At 37.7% G+C, this 26,637-nt stretch overlaps 1 protein-coding gene across 1 annotated transcript in view; it reads left to right on the forward strand.

The window, feature by feature from the left end:
- LOC121880074 (spectrin beta chain, non-erythrocytic 1-like) overlaps positions 1-26,637 on the forward strand; it is a gene marked incomplete in the record, with an annotated part of 309,746 nt that overhangs the window by 271,129 nt on the left and 11,980 nt on the right. Inside the window, 3 exon segments of the mRNA XM_042387083.1 lie at positions 7,810-7,936; positions 18,993-19,085; positions 24,076-24,345. Of these exon segments, the coding sequence (XP_042243017.1) occupies positions 7,810-7,936; positions 18,993-19,085; positions 24,076-24,345 (490 nt within the window).

A 26,637-nucleotide genomic window follows, 5' to 3' on the forward strand; every position in this document is an offset into this window, starting at 1 on the left:
ACACACACACACACACACGTACACGTCTAGTCCTATAGTGTATTAGATGCAATGTGTATTTATATTGGCATAATTAATATGATATTCTGGACATCACGAGTTGCTGTAGCATTTCAGAAGTCATCAGACCCATCCTGGCAGATACTTTTTTAGATACTGTGCAATGCTCTGTTACTATTCATATACATGTGACAAATGGATGTTGCATATGTCAGGATATTTTCCTCGATGACAATATCCTATAACCTGACTTTCAACAAAATGAAAATGATTTTCATTTGAAAGCATAGTCTATTTTTTTTACAACCAGTAGTTGATTCTAGCTTCGAAGATGTACTACAGGTACACCACCGATTATTCGGGATCTGATGGTCCGGCACCTCCTTTAGTCCAGACAAAATTATGAAGGGGCACTTAACTTCCCTCCTAGCCTGGGTGAAGGTAGCTTTAGGCTTAGTTTTTATCATATTGCTGGAATCCTTATAAGATGGTGATTAATTTGAGTATAAACATCACATAGTTTGCACAAGAGTACAAAGTGTGTATAGTAATGTTGCTCAAAATTATGGCTTTTTCACATTTAATTTACATTAAATATTTGTTCAATTTAAGTTTCTAGCAGTCCATGGTGCTTTAGAGACACAGGAGGTGTATAATTAGTGGGTCAGAGGTGTATTGTTGAATTATTATTACCTGACCTAGGTTGGGCCGACAAAACGGGTAATCCGGCAAGGCTTTGGAACTAAGGGTGCCGGAAAATCGGTGCTGTACCTGTATAACAATCTTCTCAAGTTGAGATATAACTTAAAAAATTTGAAGTTCAGAATATTTCCCAGGTAAGTACTGAGAAAAAAAAAAAGTACATAGTAATATATAGTCCCCCCAAAAAAGTATCGTTAGCCATAAGGTCAATGTGATTTGAGACTTTTCGAGCAATGTCACTCGAGCTGTTTCTGAACAGTTGGTAGATCTACTTCCACGACCTTTAAGCATGAATGAATATATACGCTTTCGAATGAATCCTCCGAGGCTTCAGATCATATACAGTGGTCCCTCGGTTAACGAACTCAATCCGTTCCAGCAGGTTGTTCGTTAACCGAAAAGTTCGTTAACCGAAACCATTGTTTCAATGGGTTTTTGGGTAATTGGTTCCAGTTCACCGAAAATTGCCTAAATTCAACAAAAATGGTAGAAAAGTCCACTTACTTTGAGGTGTGTATGTAGAAGGCTCCTGGATGATGATGATGATGATGGGAATTAGAATGGGGGTGGAGGAGAAGGAAGAAGAGAAGGCATTGGGATGGAAGAGAAGTCACCCCATGGCACCATTTCACCCATAAAATTTTAGTTCTCTTGGTGTATTTCAAGATTATTTTCTTTAAATCAACAATGCACTGCATTATATATTGTCAATATGTAAAATATATTTCAAAATGACCAATAATTTGCTTGGAAACACAGAAAAAAAGCATTTAGTTGAAGAGAGTCTCAAGCAAGATGTTACCTCCACTGAAAACAGAGAGACTAACGCCTGTTTGCTGTGTTAATAGGCTGGATGCCGCGCATTAAACTACAGGTTATACCTCTCTAGTCCGGCAACCTCGGGACCTGACCGGTGCCGGACCATGGAAATTCACCCTTTTCCTGGATAGATAGTGACTTGTGCTTATGCCTGGAAGCACTAGCACCACTTTCTCTGCATCATGGTCTCTTTGAAGACATATTGAAGGGTTAAATGTCGTATAGTAGCTTCTCAAATTTCGCGAGTTTTTAATTCTTAACGTATTTTATTGGAACACAAAAAATAAATAAATAAAAATTTTGATGGCGGAAACTTGAATTTCGACGGGTTTGAACGGCCCGCCAACGTGCAGACGACGTGCATAATCGTGTAAACAGCGTCATTTCTCTTATGTACAAAAGATTCATTATTGTTTATTACTGAATGTCTTTTTTATTGAATTAATGTTTATGTGTGCAAAATGAGCAATACAATTCATAAATAATACGTAGAATATTAAAACACACGAGGAAATGACACAGCATTGTATTCGTTGATTACAAAACCAGTGACTGACTGGTTCTACATATAAAACTGAAGAAAATAAGACCTTGGTTGTAGCTGTAGTAAAATTAATATGGTTGTTTTAATTAATGTTATTTAATGTTAATAAATGGAACAATAGAAGTAGCTAACGATAATGGTAAAGAAAAAAGAGAGATCGCATATGTAAGTGCGCATGCCACACGTGAAAACATATCATCATTACTTTACATAAGAATATAAAAGCAACACTTATTTACTGTTCATTTATATTTTAATTAATGTTTCTGAATTTGTTTTTATTGAATTAATGTACGTGTGTGCAAAATTAACAATACAATTTATTAATAGTACGTGGAATATTAGAGGAGACGAGACGGCTGCCGGCATTGTTTATGTTAAAGCTTACGAAACCAGTGACTGATTGGTTCTACATATAAAACTGAAGAAAATAAGACCCTGAGTTTAGCTGTAGTAAAATTAATGTAAAAAAATGAATATGGTTGCTTGAAGTACCTGTAATGTTATTTAATGTTCATAAACAGAACAATATAAGTAGCTAACCATTAATGGTAAAAAAAAATAAGTGAGACTGCTCGTATGTAAGTGCGCACATGTGAAAATATATCGTCATTACTCTACATAAGAATATGAAAGCAACACTTATTTACTGCTCATATATATTGAAGGGTTAAATGTTGTACTCTGTATAGACAAGCAGAGAGAGAGAGAGAGAGCAGCCGAACTGCCGGATGTAAACAAACCTTAATTTCCCGCGGCTTTTTTTTTTAAGGGGATTAGCCCACCCGGGAATAGGTCACTGACCCACATTAGGGCCTGAGGGGCAAAAATTTAATACTCCTGTAATAATAATTCAGAAAAGAAAAAAAAAAAAAAAGCTGCCTATCTACCTATTGGACAAACTAAAATCGTTCTGGACCACGGGAGTTTCCGGACCACAGAATGCTGGACTAGAGAGGTACAACCTGTAGTCACTTTACCTTCAATTATGTTCAATAATTGTTAAAATGACTAAAAAATTGAATATTAAACTTTTAAAATTATTGAATAGTATAAACATCTTGATATTTACTAAAATAGTAAGGAATTTAAGCCCTAGAACCGATTAATGTATTGGCGGACTGATACTAAAGCTGGTTGCCCGGCCAGTGCAAGCGAAAACATGTTGAGGTCGGTTCGTAAGAAATCCATTAACCAAATTTTTGTTCGTTAACCGAATTGAAGATTCTTATGGAAGGCAGTTCGTAAACCGAAATTTCGTTAACCGAGGCGTTCGTTAACCGAGGGATCACTGTACAGTATTACATGACTCGGAGTGAATGTCATAAATGGATACCAACGCCATGGCAGTCATCAGCGGGATCTTACATCAAATGGAGCGAGGAATTATCAGGGAAACATCTCAAGATGTGAGTGGTGCTATCATTGCCTTCACAACGAGGGTATATGTAATGCTGAGATAGCACGGTGAACTGGGGTAAGTGAACCCATAGTATCACCATGGGTCAGGTGCCATGAAACATTTGCCACACTGAAACATAAAACCACAAATGTCTAGATTTGGAACCATATTTTAGTGTTAAACCAACGCAATTTACGTATCCGTAACATGGCAGATCGCATGTAGACTGATATATTGTATATTGCTGTAGCTATTCATCCTAATATCAAGTACCTGTACTATTTGCTTAGCTACAATTCATAAATCATACATCATGAACAACATGAGTAGGTATATTGTGAAACTCATTATGAATGAACTCCGTTAGTAGAACAACGTAATGGTGAAATGTCCGTTTTGAGGCCTGTCACGATATATATTGGATCCTATATAGACCTTGGTCTCATTTATTTTGCTTTGAAACACTTCCATTTAATGGATATTTCAGTATTATTGTAATTATCAGTCAGTACAGTATTACCCTGCTTTACACAGTTTCACTTTCCACGGTACCTTGCCAGAACCAGACTTTCACTTTCCGCGGTGCATCTACTCATATACGCGGTGAAGTATAATTTTTTTTTATTTAGCTCATAAAATTCAAACAAATTACCCGGCCAGAATATAATTTACATTGCTGGAATTCTTACAATATGATGATCATTTTGAATATAAACATCATGGATTTTGCATTAGACATATAAATTTTAGATCTAAAGTAATAATTTGGTTTACACAAAGCAAATATTTTATCTTTTGTGCAAAATATATGAAGTTTACATTCAAAATATTCCCTGACCTGCAAGGAATCCAGAAATGTCAATTATATTATCCTAACTTTAGTCTGAGGTATTATTTATTACTAAACGTTAAAATCTAAGAGTTTTCACCCAAACATTAATCAGAGAGGTAGGAGCTAGTGAGCTGGGAAGAGGGGGGGGAGATTTGAATGGACATTAACCTGGCGACTGTATTTCTCTTAAATATTAATTGTGTGAGCATACCATCATAAAATTTAGATGTTATTTTTACTACAACATAGGTATTGTGTCGGAAAAAGTGGAGTTTGGGGTTTGGGCCAGTCTCTATTGGAATTAATCCCATATGTTCTGTTGCTCACTTTACGCGGTTTTCACTTTCTGCGGTACCCTGTGGGTTAAATTGACCGCGTAAATCGGGGTACTACTGTAGCTTGTTTACATATGCCTTGCTTCTACCCAACATAATATATACTATAAACGCCTTGGGAATAAGGACGTTCAGGTGACGGGCAAGTCAAAGGGAATGATTGAAACCCGCCTGTTGATGCATTCAATATTTATTGATGTGGTCAAAACCTGCAGAGAACAAGGCATTCATTAGTATTACATGGTGATCTATCTGATACATAATTAGTTAGTCTCACACAATTTGTCTTAATTATAATTGATTATTGATCATAGTGACATGATACAAAGTTCATAACTCTATTAGTCTTAGCTTTGCTTCATTCTGCATATTCTTAATACTCCAAGTTAGGCAGAAACGAGTAGACGTAATTAGTCAACAATATTTCAGTACCGAGGGGTATGTCTTCACTTAGGCTGTACTTACAAGTGCGGGTCAATGCAGATCAGTATGGTGTTCCAAGAGACAACAGTACTGTGTAAATTGTCTCGGCACAAATTCTTGGACAGGATTGTGTGGTGTTTATCAGTGCGAGCAGAAGGCTGCTCCTTACAGCATCACTTGAGGGCTGGTCCTCACAGCATCACTCAAGTGAGCGATCTCCTCGAGTCCAGGCGGCCACGCCACCCTTTAAAGCATTCATTTAGCAGAATCGGAACCTCTTCTCCGCAAACACCGCCCACCCCCCAACCTTTGTTCGGGTAAGGCAGCAAATGTCAGCACTCGCATGCCAATACTCACTCGCCAGTACTGACGCCAGCGGTGATAACACTCCAGGGGTGCCAGCACTGACGGCGGTAAACACCCCCTCCCCGCCTCATCTGGCGAGGTCACAGGTCGCGTGGGGGGTGGAAAGGGGAACATCATCACTCGAGAGGGCAATCTGTGTCATGAGAGCCACGTCACCCTTTAAACCTTTCACCTTACATTCAGCAGAATCAGAAACTCTTTATCTGTAAACACCTCCACCCCCAGCCTCCCCCCAGCCTCCACATCTCACGAGGCAACAGGCAGCGTGGGGCGCTGAGAGATCCAATGTTTGTTCAGGGAAGGCAGTGATCGTCATCAACTGACACCAGCACTTATAAGCCAGCGGCGATAACACATACATTAATATAGCTAAGGATTTTTCGTTATTGTTATATTATAGTATCTAGTATGTCATACAAGGATGACTCCCTCTTCCAATCCTACCCCCCCATCTCTAGCTGTTGCTGGTGTGGCAAGCAGGCTTACCAACTTAAGATGATATACTGAGGATCATACCAAAGCATTTTGTCTAGTGTTTCAATATGTAGCGATAGAAAATCCAACAATACTGTTTTGGGGGGCTGTACCCTTGATATGTAGCCGATTTGACACTGGGGTTTTAATATAGTGTGCACGGTTTTCTTATGCACGGACATGTAACAAACCAGTGTGATATACCCACGGAAAATGAAACCCCACTGTACACACTTCCGCCATAAGTATTTTCACTCCATAAATTAGGAGAAACAAATTTCAAACGATGCATCCAAATTACTCTGCATTGCACTAATGCACTACAACCTACGCCACTCCTGTGCAGGTACAGTACTATTCCTTTGTCAATGAAAATCTAGAAATTTTGAAAAAATTTCATTTTTCATATCGTTAGATTATGAGGTGCTGGCATAAATATCTGGCAATGTTCCTAAGTCAGTCAGTGGTCTGGGTAGTGAATAAATTGGAAAAGAGGTATAGCTAACATAAATGTTTTCTGCACCCTTGGGTCTGACGACCTTTGTAGTGATCACTGACTGAGGCCATGTTCAGTAAGGTTGGTAGTTTTGATTGTGTGATGCATTGTATAATTTTGATCAATGTGATGTATTCTGTACATCATGTATAGAGAAATCAACAGAAGTACATATAAAACCCATACGAAAACCGGACATTGCTTGGATTTCTTGGTCCGGTGTGTTACATTGTATAACATCGTAAAGGTACAGAAAATTTTTTTGTTGGCTGTACAACGTTTTCCATGCCAGTGTCCATCCATCTGAATGGAGAACCTGCAAGAAGTTTCTGGAGTGAGATAAGCAATACCGTGAATGAGTCAAAATCATCCCCCGTAATCTACAAGGGTGTAGATTGCAGTAATCCATTGCCAATCACAAAATTGGCAAATTCTCGGATATACTGTATACAGTACAGTGAACCCTCACTTTACGCGGTTAATTCAACCCTCGGCGGCCCGCGTAAAGTGAACAACATAACATATGGGATTAATTGAAATAGAGACCGGGCAGACCCCCAAACTCCACTTTTTCAGACACAATACCTACGTTGTAGTAAAAATAACTTCTCAATTTTATGATGGTATGCACACACAATTAATAATTAAGAGAAATATAAAAAATAATAGGTTTTTTAACACTTACATTAGTAGAAAAGATGGCTGGGCACACGGGGATGGGGGGTTGGTTCCGAGGCAGAGGGCAGATTATTGGCCCTCACCTGTATCACTTGTATCAATTGTATCACTATCCACCACAGAGGCTTGCAGGGCCTCTTTGTCAAACCCCTCAAAGTCCATATAAGTCCGTATCCTCATTATAATTATCACTATCACTGACTTGGGCCGGCTGTGGTGGGTGGCAGGTGAAGAACTCGGTAATGTTTTGATGACTGGGCGACCTTGTGCGCACCCTGCTCGCGCTGCTCTCCGCGTAAAAGGGTACACGCACCGCGGAATGTGAGCATTCCGGTTTCGGCACGGTACCGCGTAAACGTGGAAACGCGGAATGTGGGACCGCGTAAAGCGAGGGTTGACTGTACTGTATATTTACATGTATAGTGTGTGTATGCTGAACCTTCAACTTTTAGATGAAAAGGATGTAACAGTTGGTAAAATAATATTTGTCTAGTTCTCCTAATACATTTTCTAAGATGTATAGTTCACCTGTTTTAAATGTTAATAGCAATTTTCGATTACAAGTCCATTTAAAAATGTGCAGATGTTCAATTTTTTCAGGTTCTTCTTTTGATATCCACTTGACTTGGTAATAAGAAAAGGTGTAGTTGGCAGCCATGTTTTACTGCAAACAAGATACTTTTCAATAAACATTTCTTGGGATGATTGGGCAATATGATAGATAAACCTATTTTCCAGATGCAAGACAAAACCAAACCACCAGTACCACCCCGGGGAAGTACAGGCAGCAACCGATCTTCACGTTCTTCTTTAGGAGAAGAAGGACCAATTTACCAGAACCGCATCTCTGTTGTACCTTCCTATGGTAAGTACTATCTAAGCCATCTTTTGTGATGAAAGTGAAATACAGGAAAGCCTCGATTTGTGACAGACATGTGTTCACCAATATTACATTGTAAGGTGAATCATTGCATTGCAGATAATTATCATTGCAACAATACAATAATAGTAAGATGCATCCCCTTGTGTGTCTTATTTAGCTATTTTGCCTTCAAAATAGTCAAATTAATGGAAATAGACTATATTTTAATTGCATCTGTTTATATTGCTGGTGGCATGTTGCCAAGCTGTTATTTTTCAACTCGTATGATTGGGTAGATATACGTAATTTTCTTCATTCATTTATTTTTACTGATATACTGTATATGCACACACCATCCTGCATACATACAGTCGGCCCTTAACATACGTGGGGGTTACATAACAGAGATACCCGTGGATGTTAAAAGTCCGCGTATATGTGCTGCCCCCCCATGTCCTTATTTACCGTATATACCTGTGTGTAGTTCAAGTTTTTAAGACCAAATTATTTGACAAAAAATTGGGGGTCGACCTCTAAACGGGTAATAGTTTCGTTAGGTTGAAAAATATTTACCAGTAACTACCAGTAAACAATGGAAACGATGCACCAACGCACTACCAGCTGTGAGTGTCGGTACAGTTGCCAGGGCAGATCTCTTGCGTCATCATAGCAAGCCCAATGTAGCCAAATCCATGGTATGGTAGCACAGGACGATGTAAAACATAAAGTATTCATTTATTAAAGTTTATTTATAGATACTGGACATATATTTTTGTTCATTACATTTGAAACATCAATCTTTGTTAATTAAATTTGAAACAAAAGAAAACTACAATACCGTATTTTCATTAAAATATTACATCACAAGTATATTTTTACATTAACTGTGACTGAATGAATATATGTATTCTCAGAAATAAATATGGAAATATAATATTTTTGCTGGAATGACGTACATATTACAGTGGAAAGTGGAATAAAATCATGACGAAAACAATGACTCGCTTTCTTTCGTTATTCAAAAGATTTTACCGTAATCGCTTTTCGAATGGTTTTCAGTTAAAAAACTGTTGTACTCGTACTGTATTACAATAGTATTCTATCCTATCATTAGCCTTATAATCCCACAACTGAAAACCATTCGAAAAGCGATTACAGTAACATCTTTTGAACGAAAGAAAGAGAAAGTCATTGCTTTCGTCACAATTGTATCCCACTATCCACTGTAATACGTGCATCATTTCAGCAAAATATTACATTTCCATGTTCTCAGAAATAAATGGTAGTTTTGTTGAAACTTAATGCACAGTATTTAATATTAAAATGCAAAAATAGCTATAAAAACAATTAATACACCCATAATGTACTGGCTGGCATCTCCACTCGTCCCTGTTCCCGCGTCCAAGGTCACCACTCCTCCCAACTCGCTCCCTCCGCTCCCTCCTCCGCCTCCTCACCGTCACTACTGCCGACAACAAACACAAATGTTTTGTGAATAACTGCACCTCCACTTCCTATGTACAGTACTGAACTGTACTGTGCTGTGCATTTTTACAAACAATAAACATGGCAAGAAAAGTTATTAAAAAAAAAAGAGATAAAAATTTCACTTTACTGTACAGTACCTATCCTCGGCGACAGGACAGGGGTCATCGGGCTCATCGTCACTCAATTCCATAACGGGTGGTGAAGTGGGGGCGAAGGTGGATTCAGCTGCTTCCTCACTGCCGCCAGTGATTGATGGTGTTAAATCTCTCATTCGGTGATCAAAGAACATGGTGATGGGGAGTTGTCGTCTCTTTCTTTCATTTCTTCCATGATGTTTTTGTATGGAGCAAAAACGTCATCCATCCCGCGCATGAATTTTGGGGCACACACCATGGAGGGGTCCATACTATAGGCCAGGTTTTTCAGTGCCTCAATATTCCTGGTCATCTCCCCCAACTTCTCCAACGTTATTTCTTGGTGCTCTTCCTCATCCTCTTTCCCTTTCGCTTCCTCTTCCTCTTCCTTGCCTGAGTGTACTAACTCCTGTAGATCCTCCTCGGTCAGCTCAGTGTCGTGCTTTTCAATTAGCTCCCTAATCACGTCCTCTGCCATGTCCTGGAAGCCTTCAGCAGCCACTTTCCTTGACAGTGTTAGGGTCTTCCTGAATATTTTCATTAAAATCCATCAAAATCATTTTCCTTGTCATCGTCTTGAGCACCAAACAGCTCCTCCCAGTCTTCTCCTTGAACAGGGCTAGAGGGTACGTGTTTTTCGAATCGTTTTCAATTAAAAAAATGTTACAGCACATGTATATTTTACCTAACTGTGCCTCAATGAATATATTCTCAGAAATAAATAGTAGTTTTGCTGAAACGTGATGTATTTCAATGTAAAATAGGATAAAATACATGTCGAAAACAGAAGACTTTACCTAAGCTTCCGATGTTCTTGAGATGTTACTCGTTTTTTTAATAGTTTTTGGTTAAAATTCTGTTTTATTACAATGATATTCTATTCATACTGTGCTTGATATAATACATTCACGGAAATGTAATATTTTTGCTGAAATTACGTACGTATTACAGTGGAAAGTGGGATAAAATCGTGACGAAAACAATGACTTTCGCTTTCTTTCGTTCAAAAGATGTTCCCATAATCGCTTTTCGAATGGTTTTCAGTTAAAAAAACTGTTGCATCACAAGTGAATTAGGATAGAATATTATTGTTATACAACAGTTTTTTAACTGAAAACCACTTGAAAAGCTATTACGGTAACATCTTGTGAACGAAAGAAAGCGAGTCATTGCTTTCGTCACTTTCCTCTGTAATACGTATGTCATTTCAGCAAAATATTACATTAACATATTCTCAGAAATAAATAGTAGTTTTGCTGAAATGTAATGCATTTCAATGTAAATTAGGATAAACTACATGAAAACAAAAGACTTTACCTAACCTTCCGATGTTCAAGATATGTTACTCGTTTTTTTAGTAGTTTTCGGTTAAAATACTCTTATATTAGTGATATTCTATTCATACTGTGCTTGATATAATACATTCACGGAAATGTAATATTTTTGCAACTACAATGCTGATGTCAACACAAGCGAGGTTACAGCGAGACTGACTGAGTGAGGGAGAGCTGTGCGTGCGTGCGTGTGTGTGTGTGTGTGTGTGTGTGTGTGTGTGTTGCGTGTTGCGGGAGCGGGTGGTGTCCCGTGTTCGGTGCCGCACGCGATTTGAATGTACTTCAATTACTTCAATGTACAGAATATTCCTCCGGCGGGGCAATCCGCGTATTTGCAAATCCGTGTATGCTAAACCTGCGTATGTTAAGGGCCGACTGTATTGTGAAAAGGGTAAAAGAAATAATTGTCCTAAGGGCAAACACACAAAAGGAATATACGTTTCTTTGCACACGAGTTAGCTGGCTTAGTGAGGGGGAGTGAGGACGGCTGGGCGGTTAGTGGTGGTGGGGGGTTGTTGCCGTTACTGTTGTAAACGGAGTACAGATGTACAGTACATAGTATTTGTAAATGGCGATTATGTTAAACTTTCATTTGGCTTTTATTTACTGGTTTGGCAATAGAAATTTTTTTGTTGTAACTTATTTATTGGTATTTTTATTTATTCCTCACATTCCTCACTGGTACTGTATGGTATGTTATGGTTATTTTTCAATTCATAATTTCGTGCAGATATACTGGTACATAATACTGTAGTCTTATTTATTTATATATTTATTTTTACTCTTACATGTACACACAATTTTTCATGCATAATATGAAGAAAAAAATAATACAAAATATATATACAGTGACCCCTCGTTTAACGAACGCCTCGGTTAACGAAATTTCGGTTAACGAACTGCCTTCCATAAGGATCTTCAATTCGGTTAACGAACAAAAATTCGGTTAACGAATTTCTTACGAACCGACCTCAACATGTTTTCGCTTGCACTGACCGGGCAACCAGCTTTAGTATCAGTCCGCCAATACATTAATCGGTTCTAGGGCTTAAATTCCTTACTATTTTAGCAAATATCAAGAAGTTTATACTATTCAATAATTTTAAATGTTTTATATTCAATTTTTTAGTCATTTTAACAATTATTGAACATAATTGAAGGTAAAGTGACTAGTTTAATGCGCGGCATCCAGCCTCTTAACACAGCAAACAGGCGTTAGTCTCTCTCTGTTTTCACTGGAGGTAATATCTTGCTTGAGACTCTCTTCAACTAAACACTTTTTTTCTGTGTTTCCAAGCAAATTATTGGTCATTTTGAAATATATTTTACATATTGACAATATATAATGCAGTGCAGTGTTGATTTAAAGAAAATAATCTTGAATTACACCAAGAGAGCTAAAATTTTATGGGTGAAATGGCGCCATGGGGTGACTTCTCTTCCACCCCAATGCCTTCTCTTCTTCCTTCTCCTCCACCCCCATTCTAAATCCCATCATCATCATCATCATCATCATCATCATCATCCAGGAGCCTTCTACAAACACACCTCAAAGTAAGTGAACTTTTCTACCATTTTTGTTGAATTTAGGAAATTTTCGGTGAGCTGGAACCAATTACCCAAAAACCCATTGAAACAATGGTTTTGGTTAACGAACTTTTCGGTTAACGAACGACCTTCTGGAACGGATTGAGTTCGTTAACCGAGGGGTCACTGTATATATACACGAGGTCTGACAATTAAGTTCACGAACTTATGCTACAGACGCCGGTACGTACCTTACTGAGGATCGATGCTGTAGTTCCCTTCAAAGTATTCTCCTTGCGATGATATACACGAATGCCAGCATTTATTCCACCCCTGGAAACATTTCTGGAACTCGCTTTCTGGAATTGTTTATGTGGCTACTGTCGTGCTACTCTGACTGTCATCCACATCTTGAAAATGTATTCCCTTGATGTGTTTCTTCAGTAAAGAAAATAGAAACAAGTCACACAGGGGTCCGGTCAGTGAATAAAGAGTGTGTTCCAGTAAGGTAATTTGTTTCTCGGCCAAAAACTCCTCCACAATCAATGCCGTGTGTGCTGGGGCATTGTCATGGTGCAGGATCCACTTGTTTCCAGCGAAAAATTCTGGGCATTTTTGTCTAACTTTTCTCCTAGTCTTTTAAGTACATCGAGATAGTAAAATTGGTTCACACCCTGCCCTTGGGGAACAAATTCTTTGTGAACTACACTCTTTAAATAAAAAAAGGTATGAGCATTGTCTTCACTTTAAACTTTGACATGCGACACTTTTTGGAGCTCGGCGAGTTCGTAGTTTTCCACCGAGCGCTCTGCCGATTCATTTCAGGGTCGTATTGGTAGACCCATGACTTATCACCAGTAAGGACTCGGTGAAGCAGGCCATCTCCAGCTTCTTCTATTTCCAAAAGGTCTGAGCAAATTTTAACTTTGTATTTTTTCGTCGCGGAGATTTTACTGCAGCTTTTCACACACTTTTTTTATCTTCAAATCTTCAGGCAAAACCTCTATAACTGTTTCCCTGTCAATTGCACTTCATCTGCAATCCTTCTCACTGTTAATCACCTGTTAGCTCACAAAGCTTTCCTAATTTTTTCAATGTTTTCTTCAGTCCTGCTTGTTGTTGGTCATCCTTCTCTTGTCATCGTCTGTCACGTCTTCTCTTCCCTCAGAAAATCTCTTAATCCACTTATAAACTGAGGTTTTCTTTCGTTAACATGTCCTAAATTTCAGGGCCAGTTTTCCCCAGTTTCACGAGAAACTTGATGTTCGTTCTTTGTTCTAAAACAATGTCATTATCACGACAAAACCAGAAAACACTGACAACAGTAGCTGCCGCTGCACATGTCCGACTCGCTTGAGATCGATGAGACAACTGGGGTAGTAAGAGAATGGATCTAGGTCAAACGCATGCTACTTGCACTCATTACAGTACTACCTCCTATTAAGCAACACGCCGAGTTTGCACACACACACACACACACACAGAAAACCCTTGATAACTCTACATTCGATATCTCGGAATTTCCTGCAATTCGGCACGTATATGGTCTCGGAATTTATTATAGAATAACTTGGGAAAAGCCGAGCTATATAAAATTATCTGGGAAAATCTTGGCATAGTGGCCATGCGGGTAACAGTAACACCAGGTGGGATGCTGTGCCCCAAGCTTGGGTCAGTCTGGTTCTTGTTATTGTTGCGGTCGGGTGTGCGCTGCGTATTTCTCCACATTTGTTCTCTGCTTGTGCTCTCCCTCAACAAATATCATTGATATGGCATCTGCACGTTCAAGGAGCTTTACTGTAGGAAGGGCATGAAACTCAAGTTCCTGAGTCTTCACAAGAAAACTAAAGTGTTAGACCGAGTTGATGCTGGGGCATTCATGCGTATTATGTGTGAGGAGTTTAGGATCAACTCCAGCACATTTTACAACAAAAAAAGATTTGAGAGCACTTTTTAAGGTTAGAGGACCCTGGCAGCTCAAAGGAAGTACAAAAAAGAATTAAGCCTGCAAAGTTTACAGATTTAGATAAAGCTGTTTACAAGTGGTACAAGCAGGAACATGCATCTGGCATCAATGTCCATGGCATGGACATTCAAAATGCCACAGCTCGCTTAGCACAACACCTTAAGATACAAGGCTTCAATGCAAGTGATGGTTGGGTTTTCACTTTTAGAAGCCGTCATTGCTTAGTTAACCGGAAAGTTGTTGGTGCGGACAAAGTGTTGAACCCTTCATTGTCTTGTGAAAATTATTGAAGACGCTCGGTTATTGGTCAGGCAGATATATAACGTTAACAAAACAGGCCTTTTTTGGAAGGCTCCACCAGGCTTACAGGTACGAGGCACATGTAGCAGGCAGGAAGATGGCAAGGGACTGGATCTGGACTCTTGTCTCTGCCAATGCTGACATCACCCACTGGCTGAAACCGATGGTTGTGGGAAAGGCAAACAAGCCCCGGGCTTTAAAAGAAATATCATGAACAGCTTACCAGTGATATACAAGGGGAATAAGACTGCCTGGTTCACTCAAGACATCTTCCACTCCTGGTTTCACAGCCATTTTGTACCTGTCATCATCAAGTATCAGATGGAAGTGCTGGGTATTTCTAGGGATAATGTAAAGGCCATCCTGCTCCTCGACAATGCCCCTGCACAGCCTGCCTTGGAGGAGCTTGTGGGACATGATCATCATATCAAGGTCATGTATTTTCCACCTAACTCCACCACCTTAATACAACCAATGGACCAAGGAGTGATAGAGGCCTGCGAGCAACTCTATAGGTACAGGTTAGACTTTGCTAATCTGGGAAGCTTGACTGGTTCCGAAATAGCAAAAATTCCAAACCACTGAAGCCAAGGTTAAAAAAAGGCAAAATAATGCATAAAATGTACTATTACTGGTACCAAGACAACTTACATCAGCATAAATCTAGTCCAGGCTTACTAGACCTCTTTATGACAAAATATTAGTGCTATGGGACACGTTTACTGTACACTGAAAATAACTTGCATTGCTGGAATTCTTGCAAGATACCAATTAATTTGAGTGTAAACATCCAATAGTTTGCACTAGGTAGTAGGCAGCTATCAAACAGGGAGGTATTACCACCCGAGAAGATATTGGAAGCATAATGGGTCGCCATATATCATCACAAAAATTGGGACCACGTCCCAGGTTGCTAATCTGACTTTCTGCCACATTTACACACAATTGCAGGGTTTCAGTTGTTTTTCTTACTATTGACAACACAACAAACATACTGTATATCATTTCTCACCTTGATTTATTTTTTCGTTTTTGTATTCATTTATGGTTATTATTATTTTTATAATTTGTATATTATTATTATTATTATTATTATTATTATTATTATTATTATTATTATTATTATTATTATTATTATTATTATTATTATTATTATTATTATTATTTATTATTATTATTATTATTATTATTATGCCCCCCTCCCAGACCCTGAAGTGGGTCAGTGACCTGTGCTCGGGTGGACTAATCCCCATAAAAAAATAAAGTAATTAACTTGGTACATTTGAGTATAAGTTGTCATAATTGTAATTATTTTACCACAACTTTTATAACATTATTGTTGACTTTTAGTAGTTGTGGAACATATTCCAATTTTTCCCATCAAAGCTGCCGAATTGGCGGGGTTCAACCTGTACAAGTATCAGGGAGAATGCCTTGTGGTGTTGGAGGACGAGGGTGACATGGAGGTTGATATGAGGGGGGCTTGCACTTTAGAAAATCACAAAGCCCACAGCATCTGTATTGCAGTGTTTAACTGGGCAGAGGCATGGAAAAGCCTTAGTGTAACTACCCTAACAAATGCGTGGAACAAACTTTTGAAAGACACAGAGGTCGAGGTCGACTTTCCAGAGTTTGGCACTGTCGATTTTGTTAACTTGCTACACCGAAGTGGTGAGACTGGCGTGTCTGAGGACAATGTTGCTGAGTGGCTGGAGGTAGACAAAGCAGAACAGGGATTTCGTCACGATACAGAGAAGGAGATAGCTGCTAGTGTGTCTGACAAAAGACAAGAACAAGATGACGGAGATCCCAGTCCACGGCCAAATCTGTTTGATCTAGGATTTTATTTGGACAAGGCCTTGAGGCAGTTGCCTGACCTAAAGAAATGCTATACAACTATTAGAAACATCAGGGCAGATGTCATAAAATGTCAACACACCAACTTCAAGCAAGAGAAAATATGACTTCTTTAATGTCGAGGGTCTCAAGAACCAGTTGACCTTCCTTCAGCAGTGAAGCCTCTTTAATGATACCTTCAGTATCAGGATACTCTTCCTCAGACATCACTTCCAGCAGTGCCAGTTTCCTACACAGTATTTCCCCAGAAGTGCCATTTGTCTTGCTGTCATCTGACAGTGAGTGATTGTATAGTGTACTCTACATCTCGGTGTTAACGTAGTATTTAAGTGAAAATATTGTACAGTACAGTAAGTCCTTGATATATGCGAGTTCAGCATACGTGAATTCACTCGTATGCAAAGACCCTATTCCTACCAGGAATTCAATTAATGCGAGCAAAATTCAGCCTTATGCGAGATGTCATACTCCCTGATATGGATTCCAACCATGATGACTGCAGATGTCACTCCAACACCATCACTCACTATGTAAAACCTCTACTGCCACCTCCATCATCTTGTCTACCCAAGTTGATGTATCTGCTTTTGTTGTCAAGTACACTGTACTGCACACTTGCTTTATCTATTATCTTAAAAATAATATTGTATTGATTTGTTTTATGGTTCATATGTCTTGAAAATGGGTCTGGAACATTTTAATTTTGGGTTATGGAACTTTGTTTACAGTGGAGTGAACATCGAGTTTTTTGGTCTCTTGAATATTTTTGCATTTTCACATTAAAATTATTGGTCATTCTAAAATCTAGTTAACATATTGATAATATACAGTGCAATAATTATTTTGAAACATGAAGAAGGCATTAGAACCAATGCACTCTGTAAAGAATATGGCATGTCATCATCGACTGCCTGTACAATCACCTGTTTGATATGTAAAAAAGCTGCCAGGAATATGACATACACACCCCAAAGTAAGTCAAAATACAGTATTCTAGTATTTTTTATTTATTATTGTACAGTATACTGTACAGTACAGTACTGTATTTAGTTTATATTTAATGTTTTGTTAATTCTATTACTGTACTGGTATACAGTACTTTGTATGTACTTTTTCTGTGAGTTGGAGCCAATTACCCAATATCACAATGAAATAATAGATTCAGTTAACAAAATTTTTGGTTAACAACCGACTGTGGAACTAATTGTGTTCGTTAATCGAGGGACCACTGTATATCGATTTTGTGATTGCCCTTATGACAATTATTTCTTAAACTTTTTTTTTCACAATGTTTGTAGGATGGTGTGTGCATGTAACTAAGTAAAAATAATTGGAAGTTACGTATATCTGCCCGAAAATACGAGTTGAAAGATAACCATAACCTCACAGCTTGGCCCAGTAGCCTGGTGGTTACAGTGACGAGTCTAACTTGGCTACAATGCCACCAGCGGTGTTAACAGATGCAAATGTGAAAGGAAAGTTATATGTAAATCTTCATTTGTATCAGGTATTTGTAGGTTTAAAAATAAATGTTGCAGGTATGACATTAATAGATGTTAATGCGTGTAAGAGTTCAGAAATAGTTGCTGCTTAGCTACCCCTGAAGAGTTGGGGGTCTGCCGTATAAACATTAATCGTCTTGGGTTATCATCATCAGTACAGTAGTTGTAAACCCAGATTTTATATTTACAATAATTTTTTTGATTAATTAAAAATAATAATAAGTGTGTATAAGTAAGCAATAACATATTTTTAATTCTGGAGTTTGGTTAGGTAAAATTTAATCAACTGGAGACAGCAGCTAAGGGGTTCACTAGCTTACGAAAGACCTCAACTTCACATATATGGTGCATTTTTTCAGACAAAAAAGTGCATCTTATATTCCATAAAATATGGTACAGGTGGGGGGTGGGGGGTTACTTATTTTATTGTGGTAAATATTTATAAAGGTTAATCTTTCTTTCATATGCAGCTTAACTAAATTTAAGCCCATTCTATTATTTCCATTTCTCAAGGTGTTTAGATACCATGTTAACTGTATGTGGAGAAAGTCAACAATCATTTGACTTTAGTTTTAGTATCATTTCTGAAAATCTTTTTCTATTCTGCATAATTTTGAAGAAACAGTGTAATTACATAATAGGCTTCAATGAAAGGTTATTAATAGAAGAAAATATTTGATTATGCTTAGAGACATTGACTGCATTGAAAACCATTTCATGAGTAAATTTGCATGTATGCTCTAGTCCACATGATGTGTCCTCAATTACTTTTAAATTATCAAAATGTCTTCCATTTTTATAGGCAATATAGTTAAAGTTGTAGGGATATATTTTATTTGAGAAAACAAAAATAGTGAAACTCCATCCAGCACGATTTCATAGTTCCTTTAAACTTACATTTAGTAAATGTATAGTACAATAAGATGTGGTTAAACATTTGTTTCATAACAGAGGTAACACCTTCAGAGAATACCTACCAGAATTATCCTCCAGACAGACCAAATGGCCATCGACGCGATGCATCAGAAAATATGAATGGAGACGGTAAGTCGTCAGTCTGTTTTAGCAGCTTTTTGAAAATTTTCCTTAGTCATTTTTATGCATTGAAGAGAAGCTTTGTAGACTATCAGTTGCATCCACCAGCTGTCTGTTTATTAATGTAATTAAAGAAAGATGTGATTAAAATTATTTGTATAAATATTCTGTACATTCCACAAAGATATATGATCAATATGTACTTTGCTGAACAAATACTAATTATTCTTGATGGAAAACAATTGTTATAGAGAACATTTCACAAATAGATATGTGGGTTTCAGTCTTGCATACTGTGTGTTTATCCTTTGAGGACAGTGATGACAGCTCGTGGTCATAGCCCACTGGATGGGGTAATATAAAAAAATTAAGAAAAATCTTTGAAACCTTTTAATCTTCTCATAAACTCCTGGTTTACACCATTGAAATTCTGGGGAATCACTCTAATTCCATATTGGAGCTTCATGAGTGGATGCATGGCTTGTGGAAGCTATCCAACTACCACCAGCATATTCCTCATCTTAGATTATATGCAGTCTGCCTTTCATCTTTCAGTACTTGGTTGTTTTTGGTACTTAGAGCTGAAAGTATCATTTGTGCTCATTTTGCTTCTGGTACAGGTACCTGACCATTTAACCACCAATTTTGGAACATGAGGTGAATCGGTTTCCTGGATTTGGCAGAATTCTGGTCCTAAGCCTAGTACAGTAGAAGCCCGATTATCCGGCACCTATGGGGATTGAGAGGTGCTGGATAGAGATATTTTCTGGTTAGTTGAACCTCACTCTTAGGATCCCCAATAAATCTTAAAATGTACAGTGCTACAGGCTGACCCTGCAAATTTGTGTCAGAAAAATGGACTTTTTTAACACTTACTCGACTCTAAATAAACAATGTGGCTTAGAAGTAAAGCAGTTATAATATAAAACTATTAAATAAGAAAAATGCAAAGCATGGGTGTGTATGTGAGGGACATGAACGTGTGTTGAGGTAGTGGGCTATAACTGCATCGCCGACTCGCCAGCCCAGCTGCCTCATACAGTATATTGTTACATGTAATGAAACTATAAAAGTTGTATGCCTGCCTGACAGAACTGTGCGTTGTTGCCCAGAGGATGGCTTGAGTGTGGAAGGAGCTATTTTGTACATGATATGTGCTATTGTACAGGTAAACCTCCGATAACGACGGTTCGACCAACGACTATTCATATTTAAGACCCTTGCTCAAAGAAGCTGCCGGACAAGGGAAGCTGCTGGGCTAATGAGTGGTAATGCGCATCACCAGTAAACAAGAGTCGGAGCTTGGTGGTCCCTTTGTTTTCATGCATCTGAACAGGAACAGGAACAAGAAAAAAAAACTTTCTCAGGTTTCTTACAGCACTTTTGAGTCCCTATTCAACCTGAGCAAGTGAGAGCTGGTTCAAAAGCTAAAAGAAAATGTTAAAAATTTATGAACATTTACTAAAAACCTAAATCTTAATGTGCAACATAAATCTTTATTGCTTCATAAATATTAAAAACATAGGAAAATAAACCAAGAAGGTAAATCTTATTCAAGATTCATGATCGAAATTCAGCTATCTGTGAGGCTGTTAGAAATTTTTTGACCGAATATTGGCAGATGCGCATCTTCTTGCACACACTCCCTGGTTAGGCAGTTCTCTCATTTGTGATGCACTGTCCTCCCCTTCTCTTTCCACCCAGTAAATGGACACGAGAAAGGAGGTTGCTGTAGAGCCCCAATATTTTAGGTATCGGGTGCTATATATTGCACCACAGAGTATCTAGAACACCAGAATTAATATTCAGCACTCCCTGGTAAAATTTGTTAACAAAGCAGTTACATTGCTACTGGTGGCAGACACGTGAATGTTGGTGTTCAATTGCATTCCGGTTGTTGGACTAAATCAGAATTTTTACTGATCAGGACCAAAGGAGACAAAAGTTCAGATACCTGGAAGATTCAGAAACTTGGAATTTGGATAAAAAGATATGCACTGTAGATTAAATAAAGGCTACAACATGCAGACTGCATACCGTGTCATGACATGAATGGGGGAGGTTGACAAACAACTTTTATTGGAGCTTCATTTGTGCTAACTTCTGACTAAATTTATGATTCATGTACCGGTAGTTACTTGGTTAAATAAGTTAAGGACTTGGCTGAAATTGTTGGATAGCTAGAAGTGGATGTTGAAGAGGTGTATGTATTGAATTATATCTTCAATGAAAGATGACAATTTTTATGAAGGACAAATTTGAATTACCTTTACAAAACATAATACCCAACTGAAGTATTATAGAAATCTTAATTTTATTTTTTGGAATGTACAGATTATTTTGTGACGTGTTACAGTTTCTCTCCATAAAATGATCAGGTACAGACCCTCAAATCTGGATTTCAGGAAATTGGAAATTCTCAAAACCCGGACATTTTCTTCTTCTGGTTAGATTAAATTTTGTTCACTGGGTCACCATTCTGTTAGCTTAGACCCACCAGCAGGCTACATCAAGTTTTACTTCCAGACACTCGCACAGTTTCAGTTGAATGTTTATAATAATGTGGAAACAAAACTTGACATAGCTAACTGGTTGGTATAATGGGAAAAGATGGTTGACCTACAATCCCAGGAAACCAGAAAATCCTTAAAAAAAAAAAAGTTTGGTGGTTGGTCCCAAGGGTCCCAGATTTGAGGGTCTGTACTTGTACTAGTGTCTATAGATATGTTGTTTTGTTGTAGATAAATGCATGAATCTCACATATGATAAAGGTTTTGAAAGTTGTTAGTTAGTCAATTTGCTTTTTCACTGTTAGATTCAGGGTAACGCAAATTTATACATGTTTAGAGAATTGCATAATCAGTTCTTAGCTTGGAATGTTCTCTGACCAGCATGAAATATTACTTTTCTCCATCAAAATGACAAATATTTTGCATTAATGTTTCAGACTGATTTTGTCTGATTTCTCATCTTAAACTTGATGACCTGTCAAAGAGCTTATTGAGTATCTTTGTTTTTGTCTTCCATACTTTTTTCTTCTAACCCAAACAAGCATTTTGTTCACCTACATAGAGGCAATACTTCTGGACTTGTTTTTTACTTCATGTCTGCAATCTCGCACTTCAAAGATAATTTTTTATTGAATTGATACATGCTGTACGTAGAAACAATTAATAAACTGCATACTGTTGAATTACAATCATTGTGAACATCTTTTGATAAGAGTTGAAAACTTATGAAATTACCTTAATACAGTACAGTATAAGCATTGGTGAGTAGCACAAAATGAAAAAAATAAATTACTGTTTCTGGTTGCAGAATTATTCCAGTTTGACTTAATTGTGCAGCCCTACTTAATGATTTATTCTAAAGAGTGATTAGATATTAACCCGTATGTCGCCGCAACATATTATAATTAAATGACACGCCAGTGCTGGTCAAATGTTTTTTTTTGTTTTTATTATTATTATTATTATTATTATTATTGCAGAAATTAACTCAAAATGGTAAAAAACTATGTAAAACATAAAAATTCTAATTATTGAGCTCTGGCAATTGAAATAATGGAGCCTCTTGGGTGTGACTTTCGTCCATCACCATGGGAATGGCTCACACTGACAGTCCCTTCATAGTACAGTACAATTATTCATTGTGATGTTGCCACATCATGTACCTTCTTTGTACAGTATTGTATATATTCTCAGTGACACTGTATGATCTATTTTAGCCTGCAGCACACAATGGTGATCACAGAGACACTTGTTATACAGGTATACATTATTATCGTATATCACGAAATCTAAATAATTATTATTGTAATGGTTTAGCAAGCAACTCGCACACATAAGTCAGCCGGTCAGTGATGTGAAGTATAAGTATTGGGTCATGCTTGAGAACACATGGGTGTGTAAAATACTATAATTTGATTTTCCACTTTGTTGTTATCAGTGATTGAATATTATTGTAATTTATCACATTTCCCAATCAGTAACATGTAATCCTTGTAGTATGTTGTGGAGACACATCATACTTAATGTTTTGTAGGCATATGCGGGCATTTGTATGGCACTCATTACACTTAGAACACTTATTACATTTATCTATTGTATTATCCATTTTATTTATCATTCTATACTACTTTGCCACTCTTTCAAGTGAAACTTCGTTCTAGTTAATGTACACAACAATGAATTGTCAGTAAGGTGAGGTGGAAACAGGGTGCAATGCAGTGGAGAGGGTGAGGTGTGGTTACTGGTGGTGGGAGGGTTGGGCGGTAGTGTAGGTAGGTCAGACAAAGCAATGTGGGTGGCGGTCACATGTGAGGCTAATGACTCCTCCCCATCCTCACCCTCCACACTCGTGAATCATGGTCCTGTAATGTGTGGCAGTGTGGCCGGCCTGACAGTTTTGCCAAATCATAGGCCTAGAGGTGCTTGGAAAAAATGCATAAAATCAAACTACTTGTGATACGTGTAATGTCACAAGGTACGTACTGGTAACGTTTAATCAAGGATATATCCATGATCGACGCCAGCCATCTCCTATTGTTTATCATGGATATATGTGATTGATGCCCAGCGAGTTAGAGGAAAACTTAATTTTTATATGAATGCAAAAGAAATATTTTTAAAAATTAATTTGACATATTGATCACTAAATTGAATTATTATTTTCTCTTACACTCTAAGCCAGAAGTAGAAAGTATGGAAGTCTCCTAGTTTTGCTCCTTGATATTTGTCAACTGTGCATAATGAAATGTTAGTGAATGGAAACAGCAGTTACTGTGTGTTAGTACTGTATATTCTTGCTCTTAAAACTTTTTCATACTTACTTCAGCTATTTTAATACAGTATGTGGCTTGTTTAAAAAAATTATGCTCTAAATGTCTGATTATGGCTTTAGCTAGTTTGTGTTATGTAAATTTGTATTTTGTACCTGTTTTCCCCACACGCATTTCAATATGTGTTTTATGTGTGTTGAGTCGGTGGCTTCTCTGCAGACTTACCCCCACTGCCTAGATCAGCTCCACCACTGGTCATGGCCCGGCCTCCTGTACCACCCAGTCGGGCCAGGTATGGTGAGCAGTCGTGGGTGAGTGGGCCACACCAGGCCAGCATGTCTCACCACGGTGGTGTACCTCACTACGGGCAGCAGATTGGTCACATGGTTAGCCACCACCACCAGGTAGCCCAGCACCATACAGGTCAAGGGGCTCACTTCTCCCAGGTGTCACGTGTTTCTCATCACCAGTATGCGTACACCTCACAGGGTCAGTCACTGCATCCTCCACCACCGTGCTTTGTCTTGGTTAATGTAGTTTCTAGGTGCTTTGTTTGAATGTTGTGCCTGTAACAATTGTTTGTCAAATGCTTATGCTGTAGTGAATGCTGCATATTACTTGAGAATATTATCCCATAATGTGATTTCCATGATTCATGAGGCTAAAAGTATTTGAATAAAATATCCTTTATATACCTGACAAAGTTTTGTAACAAGATATATGCAATTGGTCTTGTAGTTATTTACCCAACTAGGTCCACAATGTCCTCTACTTCATTTGTGACCATAGTAGTTAGAAACTACAAAAATAGTTCACCTTTTGACCATAGCTGGACACCTCATTGTATAAAAAGAAAATGGTTTTAAAGGGAATTGCATTTTGTTACTCAAAACAACAATCACTAGATTATGATGGTTTCCCATACCATTTTCATCTCTCACCTGACTGGAAATTAAAATATCTTTCAATTCTGGCATATGAAAACTTGGAGTTCAGTTAAATGCAGAGCCTACTAAAATTTGCATTCTACTCTTAGGATTCTTCAGTTACATTATGAAATTCAAATGTGTGTACAGTTGCACCCCGCTTAACGCGGTCAATTGAACTCACAGGGTACCGCGTTAAGTGAAAACCGCGCTAAGTGAACAACAGAACATATGGGATTAATTCCAATAGAGACTGGCCCGACCCCCAAACTCCACTTTTTGACGACACACAACTATGTTCTAGTAAAAATAACATCTTAATTTTATGATGGTACATGCACACAATTAATACTTAAGAGAAATAGAGAAATACAGTCGCCAAGTTAATGTTGACTCCCTCCCCCTCTTCTCACACTACACTGCTGGCTCTTCCCTCTCTTGAGAAATTTTTTGGGGGAAACCACTAGATTTTAATAAATAATACCTCAAACTAAAGTTAGGATAATATAATTGACATTGCTGGATTCCTTGTAAGACCAGGAATATTTTGAATATAAATGTCATATATTTTGCACAAAAGATAACATATTTACTCAGAGTAAACATTATATCTAAAATTTGTGTGTCTAATGCAAAATCTATGATGTTTATATTCAAAATGATCATCAAATTGTAAGAATTCCAGCAATGTAAATTATATTCTGGCCGGGTAATTTGTATGAATTTTATGAGCTAAATAAAAAATAAAAAATTATACTTCACTGCGTATATGAACCACGTTAAGTGAAAGTTCGGTTCTGGCGAGGCACCGCGTATATGAGAAATCGCGTTAAGTGAAACCGCGTTAAGCGGGGTACAACTGTATTTGTTACATGAACAATGGATTTCATTATTTAGGAATTTAAGGAAAGCAGTTGGTCTGCAAATAATTAGCTTCAGACAATTGAACCTTTTGAAGAAGTACGGTATATATTTTTGAGCTTATACCCAAAACAATTGTGCTTTCAAAATTTTGAGACCATTAAAAAATATTTTAACCTCAAAATTCTCCCAAGCACTTTTTATTAATATTAATTATCATGACATCTTGAAACAGTGACAGTAATTTGCTGAAAATGAAATGTCGTGATTAGACATAAGTTCATTCACATTTCAGCTTGAAAATTAACAAAGATAAACACTGCTTTTTGCCCCATATATCCAGTTTAGTCAGAATATTTGTCTATTAGGTCTTAGACATCGAAGATTTTAAGACAAGCTTCTTTATGATTATTACCAGGGTTCTTAAGTAAACGCTGCCATAATACATCTTGAGGACACATTACCTTAGAGGAGTCACTGTTTCATTAGCCTTCCGGAGTAGGAACCTCTCAAATCAGACTTTGGGTAAAACCTTCATTTTCCCATTACCTCATTGAAGGGATGAAACAGGCAAACTGTGTAATGCTGGGAGGTCTTTAATTTTGGAAATTTTATCCACTTCAATGCGACTCGCCACCTCCAGCTCTCGTCTTTCTTTGAATAAGAACACATAAAACTTAGATTATCTAAAAACACATTTATGAGTGAGGGTTTAGATCAACACCATCCAGATGGTAGTATTCTCAATACTGTGCAACTCCTGGTTAAAATGAAGCAGATTGCAGCTTCTCTTTATGAGAAAACCATCTAGTTCCAGTGATCTTTCTATCTTGAATGGCAATATCCAAATCAATTGAAACCACTTTCCTTTCAGAAGTGTGGGGTCAAGATGTGTGTTTGAAAGATAATTACAATGTACAGTCTAGCTACTGTTACTAACATGTGACATTGTACATCATGAACAAGCTTGGTTGTATAATACAAGACCATTTAC

The sequence above is a fragment of the Homarus americanus genome, unplaced genomic scaffold (genome assembly GCF_018991925.1).
Source record: "Homarus americanus isolate GMGI-L3 unplaced genomic scaffold, GMGI_Hamer_2.0 scaffold30108, whole genome shotgun sequence".
NCBI lineage: Eukaryota > Metazoa > Arthropoda > Malacostraca > Decapoda > Nephropidae > Homarus > Homarus americanus.